The following is a 9,347-nucleotide window of genomic DNA, read 5'->3' as shown; positions in this document are numbered from 1 at the left end:
ACGTTCAAGCCACTGTGGACACACCTCTGTCAGATTTGGTTCTGCTTACGAGTCCAGCTGGGTAGCAGTCATCTGGAGTTTGTTCTACACCTGGAATTTGTCCCTGTGGCAACACCATCAGAAACAGGGCAAAGGTCTTGTGTGGATTCCCCTGGCAGGGGTGAACTGAATGAGCTCCCTTGGCAGCAGGAGCTCACACTGCCTTTGCTGGAGGCAAAACCCTCAAGTAAGCTTGGGATGAGCTGTTCAGGGCCTTTATCCTGTGCCCTCAAACTAAGCCACTGCTTACACCCTTTGCTAGATTGCTTGATAAACCAAGAGTTAATTTTGTAAGCTCATTTGAATTATAAGAAAATACAGCATTTTTTTGTATCATTGCAGACATTATAGAATAACTGTAATGGGTTATGCTAGAACAAATCCCCTGGAAAAGTAATAAGCAAAACAAATCAGTGACTTTGATTCTCTTTACAGATGAATTTCAGCTGCAGCCCAAAAATTGACAGCAGAAAAATGTCCAGACCCTTTTAGGGGACCCTTGCAACTTGTGCTAAGGGAAACTTTTAAAAGACAAAAGTGCCTTGAGTTCCTTTAAGTTGTGAGGTTTTTTAAATGTTCTTCTAGGACTTCAACTGAGAACTTAAACTTTTTTTTTTTTTTAATTAAATTATTTTTTAGAAATAAAAATTTGGAAGTCTGGTGTGTTTTTTTTTTTTTTTTTTCCTTGGAGGATTTCCCCCCCCTTGGATATCTTCATCTTCACACCCTTCCCTTTTTCCAAACTGCCACAACTTCACCTGGCCTGAGACTGCACCCTCCAAGCTTTAGCAACTTCTCTTGAGTGTGAAAAATACAGAATGAAAAAAACCTATTCCCAAATGCTCTAACTTACCCCCAATATACAATACAAAGATCATAAGTTTCCAGATGTAAAGGTGACACAAATATTTTTATTTAGAACTTATGTAAATCCTGTGATTTTAGGATGACATATCTTTAAATAGCTTCATCCTAACTATTTTCTGTGAGGTAGGGGATGTTGATTTTTCTTTTTATTGGGAAGTTTGAAAGGGTAGGCAAGCCTACAGGATCACACAAAGAAGATCAGCAGGGGTGAGGAGAGGACAAACTTTGCTTTAGGAGGTGCTAAGTTGCAAGGCACAAATTTGGATCTCCTACAGGTCTGTAAGACCAGGTCTGGTGTCCATTTCACAGTCTGGGAATGGGAAATTAGCCTTGACCTGGAGCTGTGGGACATGGAAGCCTGTTGGACCCCTGGAGTGTTTCAGTTGGCACAAACTCCAGCATTGTTAAGTTTGAGGTTGGACTCAATGATCCTAAAAGGCCTTTTCCAACCTGAATGGATGAATGCAGTTGGGACAAACCAAACATGGTTTTATTTATACATTTATTTATACATTTATTTATACAACCCTGGAGTTGTGCAGGGTGAACATGCAAAGGTCTGGGGCAGTTACCCCAGGTCTGTGCCACTCACAGGCACCACAGGATTCAGGGGCATGCAGAGAAGCCTATCAGCTGTGCTGACACCTGCACACTAACAGTGCCTTTTAAAAACTTCCACTTGTGTGGGGTGTCAGAGGCCTCACTATTTAAATGAGAATTCCAACTAAAAGGTTAAAGAGAAGAGAAACAAACTCATGACAGATTTCTTGTGCCAGCTCTAATCCAATTCATGACAGAGCAGAACACATCCATTTACCTTAACCTAATCAAGCAGCTCAGCTTTGTGGTTCATGTTGAAGTATCCTCTGGAGAGTGTCCAAAACCTTCTTCCTCTCCAAGGTCTCTGGCAGATTCCCTGGCAGGAAGGAACTGCTCAGGGTGGGAAGGGGATGGAGCCATGTTGGGTCTTGCTCATACTGCACAAGTATTTGAGGCTCATTATCAAAAATGAGCCCAAGAATTGACTGAAATCGAAAGGCAAGAGCCATTAAAAGAAGCAAGATGGAGAACAATTGTAACCACCTCTCTGAGGGAAAATAAATACAGTTAAATTGAATTGAGTACCCAGAATATTCCTAATAAAGTATTAATGCAGAGCCTTGAGTGTGCCTCTCTGGGAGAACTTTGGAGTGTGATTTGCTCAAAGAAATGATGCTGATGCAGGCATTGTAAACCTGCATTCCTCCAACATGAAGCAAGCAGATTTATTTATGACAAGCTCAACATTAAATTAGGAATTCAGAAGACAACAAATGATGTAATAGCCTGCATTTCTATAGTTCTTTCATCTCACTTCTGAATGTATTATGCATTTCTCAGTAGCTGGGCTCAGTGAGAGCCCTTGGCCAACATTTTTGTTGATTGGTTTTACATGTTTGAAAATCAGAGCTCAGGGCTGCAATCAAGGGGTTGCTGTTAGTGCTTTGATTACTGCAAAGGTTGAGGTGAATATTTAGAATAAATCTGGACACAAAGCATTTCAATACCTCAGTGTGTTGTCCATCCTCTGTGTGAGCTGTCTGCTGAGCATTCCCTGGGTCAGACTGTGGGCTTGGAGCACTGGCAGTGCTTCACCACCTCACAGAGGTGTTCGGGATTGGAGGCTTTTGCAGTCTTCCTCTTCACTGCTTATAATAGAGGAATTTTCCTGCAGCAGCTTCTGCCTCCCTTCTTGGGATTCTAGGAAGAATGGGCTGCTAGTCTAAGGAAATCCTGGAAATAACCAGGCTTGAAGACTTATATTGAGGTAGACTTACAATCCAGGGTCCTGCATCTGATTCAAGAGCCACAGGCACTTTGCCAACATACTTTTGATGCTGGAAATTAGAGAGCCCTAAGTCTCAGTTGCTGTTGACTGTCCAGGGAAACTGCATGTCTGGGAATATGGAGTAGCTCCCTGGGTAACACCAGACTTTCCCCTTGTGGTTCAGCTGTGGAGAAAGGGGTTACTTCATCTGGGTGTGGGTAATGGCTATCTGGAGAATGGGATTTGGGGGCAGGAATCGAGGCAGGAGCATGGGGACATCAGAGTCTTGCAGGTTCTGTGCCCTCCTGATCTTCCTATTGCTCCCTCCTGACCACAGTGCTGTCCATGAGGGCCCCTACACCTGGTACAAGCAGCTGCTTTTCCCTCATATTATTTTGGGGCAGTTTTTCAGGCCCAGCTTAGCTTTAATATTATATCAGCTGAAATATTTCTTCTTCTTGCAGGAGCTGTAAAGGTCCATTTAAATGCTTCTACAGACTATACGAGGTTTTTTGATGCATTTCGTGCCTTCTCCAAGTTTTGCCATGTAATTTGAAGTGCCATGTGCTCTTTTGGGTCTTGAGATATTGTTAGAAACAACTTACTGCTGGAGTAGCCAATTAATTTTCTCCTCAGCATGATCATGGACAGCTTGTGAGAAGGATTGAGTGTCCATCCCTTGGGTGAACCCTTTATTTCTAGTCTGCTGCTAAGAATATTGTCTAACTTCTCTTCCCCACATCCTGTGTACTGCTGTGTTAGTCTTATGCCTGACTCACTTAAGAGCTGCTCATACCTTCCACTCTGGCAGCTTTTACTAAATATTTAAAGAGGCTCTTAAGATATGCAGATTAGATTCCCACTGATAGTTTCAAGCAAGTCCTTTCTATTAATTATTCATTATGTGGTAACTAGGCATCCTTATTCAAGCATGTTAGTTTAGACAGTTCAGAGTACTTGGTCAACTAAGTATTGGAACCTGCTCCAAACAAGAACATGTAATAGCCTTGAAATAGAAATGAAAAATGTTTTGGGCACTTCTTCACAAAATAGAGACAAACACTGACAATAAATTTACCTCGTTAGTATTAGGACTAGCTGCATGTCTATGACCTTACCCCTTTTTCATGATTGGAAACCTGGACTGGATTGGTTGTGTTGGGGTAATGGAGATGGAAGTGCTGTAACTGCTGCATTCCCTTGTTACCCTAAACTCCACCTCCCATATTCTTCAGTCATTTACTGCTGTGCCTGCTTTCCCTAAAGGAAATGTTTTCTCCTCTCTGAGACTCTGTTAATATAATGTCATTTAAGATGCTTCCCCAAATCTGTGATTTAATCAGGCTTTATTTTTGCTTGCCTCTGGAATCTGAGTGAGCAGGTTTTCTTTCCCCCCTGCAATAAAAGCCATTTGGCAGCCAAAGAGGATGGGCAGAGTTGTAATTGCTTTCATGTTGTCAGGTGCAGTATAATGCAGTTATGTGGCAATGATATTTTCTATAAGTTTTATCGGTGAAATAGTAGAGCTATTTTATTAGTAATGTTATAAAGCAGTTGCAATAAAGATAAGTATAACAGTCAATGTCAGTATCTTACAACTGTATATGCATATTCTTGGGTGGATGTTTTTAAGAGCCAGAACCAGGGCAGCTTCAGCAGCAGAGGAGATGAAAAGTTATATGACAGTTTTGTTGCGAATTATTCGATTTGTTGTGAATTGTTCTATTCAGCATGGCAGAACTCATTGGAATTCATTATGGATTAACAGTCACCTCCTTAGAAAAAAAGGAAAATGTTTTCATTCAACTTTTTTATCACAGGGATGGGGCAAGAGACTGTTTTAAAATGTCATAAACAGTGGAGCTTTTCCAAGAAGCAGAACAAACCTGCATTCTGTTGATCCTGCTTTCTTCTGTTTTCTCTCCAAGAAACGACTCAGATCGAGGACCCTCGGGTGCAATGGAGGCGGGAGCAGGAGCACATGCTGAAGGATTACCTTGTCCTGGCCCAGGAGGCCATTGCTGCCCAGAAGGAGATCTACCAAGTGAAACAGCAGCGGCTTGAGCTGGCCCAGCAGGAGTATCAGCAGCTGCACGATGTTTGGGAGCACAAACTGGGCTCCCAGACCAGCTGTGAGTACTTTGTGAGCTCTGAACCTGCTCTTTGCTCAGCTGTGCACCCTGTAGGGCAGTAACAGGCACGAAGCTGGTCCTTGGATGGAGCACTGGCATGGTGTGCCACGGCACTCTTTGTTTCAGACACGGTGTCTGCCCAGCTCCTGTTGGGTAGAGGCTGATGGTTGTGAGACACTCCTGTGCGTGGCTCAGTCACTGCAGTCAGTGGGCAGATTTTCTGCATGGGCTTCAATAAATGCTAAAACTGTGGTGGTTGGCTCAGTGTGAAAAAGTTAACTTACATCAAGGTATTTTCCTTGATTTCCCTCTTTAAAGTACAGAAACACGGCAAGAAGGTCCATCTTGGATAGTATTTCCAAGCCCTTTTGTAGTTTTATATCCCAGGTAGTTGAGTGATGGTCTAGGGGAGCTGAGGGTCTGTATTTTATGCCATGTTCCAAGTCACCACTGCTGGATTGCCTCTCTGTGTGTGCAGAACAGCAGTTTGTGCTCCATATTCTGTGTCACAGCACATCAATACCAATGTCACTTCAAGATTTGGTACAGAAATCTTCATAGAATGCTGTATTTCCTCCTTACTGGTACTAATTAGGAGCTAGAAAATATCCAGAACAGGATTTATTTCCTGCATGTATTCCAGAATTTTTGTTATAATCCTCAGTATTGCAGATTTTCTGTGTTCTTGCCAGCCAAGAACCTCCCCCTGTTTCACTCTTGTGAGTTATGTTTGATGGTGGAGAATTCCACTGGCTAATCCTGTGCCTGGTGTTAACATTTTTTAAGTAGTTTTCTGTCAACTGAAGGATTCTTGTTTGACAAGGAGGCTGTCCCTCATCTCTAAAGAACTGGGTTTGCTCTTTTCTTAGGAGTTCTCTACCCAGAGCAATGCACTGACAACATGAGTTACATGGGCGAGATGGGATCTGCCTCGAAAAACACAACCAAACAGAAATAACTAGAAATGCTTTCCCATGTTTTATAGGGCATAAACTGATGGCTGCAAGGGGCAAAATATCTCCCTTGCCTACAGCTACCTCTAACAGCATTGCACATTGGGGAGCTTCTGTACCTTCTGAGGCAGAAGGGTTTAACTGCTGCTGAGAAGAGAGTTCTGCTCTTAATGGGACATTGATTTAATCTGGTGTGACACATTGTATGGTTGGTCATGTCCTCAAGGCTCTGAAAAGGCTTGCATCACATTTTTCAGTTTCTTCTGATTCTTTTCTTTCCTTTGTTTCTAAACATTCAGTGGATTGTTTGCTCAATGAGGAAGTCTGAAAAAAAAATTAAGTAAACCTTCCTGCAATGCCTGTCCCTTCAGTTCTGTTAAATACCTTTGGAAATGCAGGAAGCCACACCACTGAATGGAGTGAATGTGTTTGGGAGTTTGAGTTAAGTGTGTTAACCTGGAACAAATCCAGACTTTGGAGATGCAGGACATGCTTTGGCCCCTTCAGTCTGCACTTTTTGTGCAGTACTTGACTGCACTATTGCCTTGCCCTGCCTTTGAGCAGTGGAAATTGGGTAACAGACCCAATGTGTGGAGGTTTGGGTGTGCAGATGGGAGATCTCTGTCTGTGGTGGGGCTGGTAGAAGTGTAGGGAGGAAGGCAGAGCTGCTGAACTGGCTCTGTGTTTGTTCCAGTGCTCTCTGGCTCCTCGTCAAGTTCCAAGTATGACCCCGAGATCCTCAAAGCAGAGATTGCTACTACAAAATCCAGGGTGAGTAGTACAAATGGACCTTTGCCTGCCATGAGTAATGTTCAGGTATTTCCAGATCTCATGGCAAATACTGAAAGGAGATGCCAAAGCAGTTGGGAGAGTTAATGTTGTAATTTAGGAGGTCGTTTATCACAATTTTCTAACGTTGCAGTCTTAGGAATTTAAAACAGCTTTTTTTTTTTTTTCCTCCTTAGAGTTGAGCCTGGCTTGGCAGCTGGCAGTGCAGGATGGCTGTGGGATGTGGAGCTGCCTGCTGGAGAGCTGGGGTGCTCCCCAGGGCCTGGCAGCTGGTGTGTGCAGGGCTTAGTGCAGGCTGGCAGCAGGGGAGGGCGTGCTCTCATGCAGAGCTCACTTTGGGAGGAAGAAAGGACTAAAGCAAAGTAGGTCAGTGTGGCCTCTGTGGAGGAATGTAAAACAGCAAGCTGTAGGGTCAGTGCATTTACAGTATGGATTATCATCCTGCTGTGCCACTCCTGCAGCGGGGCCTTTTCTCTGGGGAGCTTGGACATGGCTTCAGGTGCTGCAGGGTAACTCCTGTCCTGATGCTGGGAATAACGACTGGAAAGGTTTTAAACATTTCTGAGCAAAGTTGTCATGTGTTTCATTGCTCTCTTTTTTGAATTTTTGTCAATTTTTCCACTTACATGGCTGGAACTTCCCTTGAGCCCCTTGTTAAGAGGTGTGATAGCAGCTACTGGATAAAGCTCTGGCCAGTGATAAAGTTCTGATGAGGAGGCAGTCAGGGCTGTTCCTGCTCCTGACATGAGCTGATTGCCTGGAAACTTTTTTTAGAGTACTGTCTACACTGAATAAGTTTTAAACTGAATAGGTAGCACTGTGCCTAAATACTCATATAAAATAGCATTCTAAAAATGTGACACCTTGCTGCAGGTTAATAAACTCAAGAGAGAAGTAGCTCACATGAAGCAGGAGCTCCAGTACAAAGAGCATGGATTTCAAACCCTGAAGAAGTAAGTGTGTTCTCAAGATCTTTTTTTTTTTTTTCACAACATCTCTGGCTTGCAATGCATCCCCCACTACATTTATAAATAGCTGCCTAATAACAAGCTGAAATATGCTGCTGATGATATCTTTAGGCTGAAGGCAGTACACAGCCATGGGGGAGTTCTCTCAAATCAGTGCCTGTGTGGGATTGACCACATTAGAACTGACTTCATGGCAAGAAGGTTTTGAACAGGATCTCATCAGTTAACTGATACTCTGTTTTACTCAGTACTGCTCAATATGGATGACACTACAGCTCATTGTGTTAATTATAAGAGCCACTGATTTAGGGCAATGAAGAAAAACTGGGGGTGGAGTGGAGGGGGAGGAAAAGTTTCAGGTATTTGCCTTTATGTCACTAGACATCTGGCATCTTTCAAATAAATATTTATTATAAGGGTCGACCCTGGTAGAATTCCTTTGAGGAGAGGGAAGGATGAAGTGGCTTGTAATTAAATTGTGCAAGCAAATACATCAGTGCATGTGAGTCTGTGCCTGGTTTTTGAAATCATGACTGAAAATAAGGTAATTCTCATAGATGGCTAAGCTGATTTTCTCTAGGTTAGAACCAAGGCAGCTAGCAGCAGTCTGCCCTAACACACTGTTTTGGGGATTTGTATGCACCTTTGTCCTCCCTAAGGAGTCAAAGAGATGATGATATTGCTGAAAGCAGAGTCCTGAAGCTTAATGTACTGCTGAGTAACTTAGGGAGTGGGGCCTTTAGTTCCTTCTGTTGTCCTTGTTACAGTTTGGAGTGTTTTTTGTTAAAAATCCATGACAAGACACATGCATCTAGGATCATTCAATTAACAGGATGTTATTAAGTGTTAGCTTACTGTTTTTTTAAATTTCTATACAGAATTGACATGAAAATGTCGGATACTCAAGGTGGCTACAAACTTGATGAGGCACAAGCCATTTTAAGTGAAATGAAAGCTCTCAAGAAGGCCATTACATCAGGGGAGAAGGAAAAACAAGACCTTATTCAGGTATTGAAACAAGATGACTTTATAGTATTTTGTGTCACCATTGCTAGAAGATTGAATTTCTGAGAAGTAATTTAAGTATTTTGTATTTCAGATACGTAATTGGGTTTTTTATTAAACTAGTTTTGTGTTGTGGTTGAACCACAGCCTCTGCAGTTCTTTCAGATGGTGGAAATGAGAAGTATAAAGTGCAGTCCAGCCATGCCTGACCTCGAGTTTGCAGAGTCTGAGTGGGCACAGCAGACATGGTCAGATCTGAGTCATGGGGTTGTTAGGCTGGAGTTACGTAGCTGCTGAGGTGCTTTGGGCAGAAATGAGCTCACCTCATGATTTTTTTTTTTTTTTGTGGTTTTAGAGCTTAGCCAGGTTAAAAGACAGCTTTGTGAATGACAGAGGATCCCAGTCAGACCTGTGGGCCAGCAGCGTGTCTGTGGAAAGCTCCAGCCCTCTGCTGCCCCGGCAGTACCTGGATGTCAGCTCCCAGACAGATGTGTCAGGAAATGTGAGTAATGTGTGAGAATGGAGACGTTCCTCTGAACTGTGTGTAGAGCTACCTCACCATGAGTTTCCAAGCATGGACAAGTTTCTGTGAAATCATAACTTCTGGTTTGAACTGCAGTGTGGCTTTGTTTCTGTGTGCAGTGTTAATGTGTCACTGAGGGCAGCCTGGTATTTCCCCACACTGTGTCTATCAGAGCAACCCAGGTAGCAATAAAAGGGAAGGAAGTTTGATTTTACCTGTAGGTGTAGCTTCTTGTGATACAAACACCCCTTCAGCTGTTTATAG

At 42.9% G+C, this 9,347-nt stretch overlaps 1 protein-coding gene across 2 annotated transcripts in view; it reads left to right on the top strand.

Annotated features, from left to right (window-relative positions):
- The window catches only part of WWC1 (WW and C2 domain containing 1), a 68,894-nt gene that overhangs the window by 32,579 nt on the left and 26,968 nt on the right, over positions 1–9,347 (top strand). For both annotated transcript variants that reach the window (XM_063168593.1, XM_063168594.1), the window contains exons 3-7: positions 4,642–4,845; positions 6,493–6,569; positions 7,461–7,540; positions 8,434–8,563; positions 8,916–9,062. In XM_063168593.1, coding sequence (XP_063024663.1) covers positions 4,642–4,845; positions 6,493–6,569; positions 7,461–7,540; positions 8,434–8,563; positions 8,916–9,062 — 638 coding nt within the window. The remainder of the gene's footprint in view (positions 1–4,641; positions 4,846–6,492; positions 6,570–7,460; positions 7,541–8,433; positions 8,564–8,915; positions 9,063–9,347) is intronic.

This window comes from Melospiza melodia, chromosome 14 (genome assembly GCF_035770615.1).
Source record: "Melospiza melodia melodia isolate bMelMel2 chromosome 14, bMelMel2.pri, whole genome shotgun sequence".
Lineage (NCBI taxonomy): Eukaryota > Metazoa > Chordata > Aves > Passeriformes > Passerellidae > Melospiza > Melospiza melodia.
Note: the sequence above shows the minus strand (reverse complement) of the source record. Positions and strands in the feature narration are given on the sequence as shown.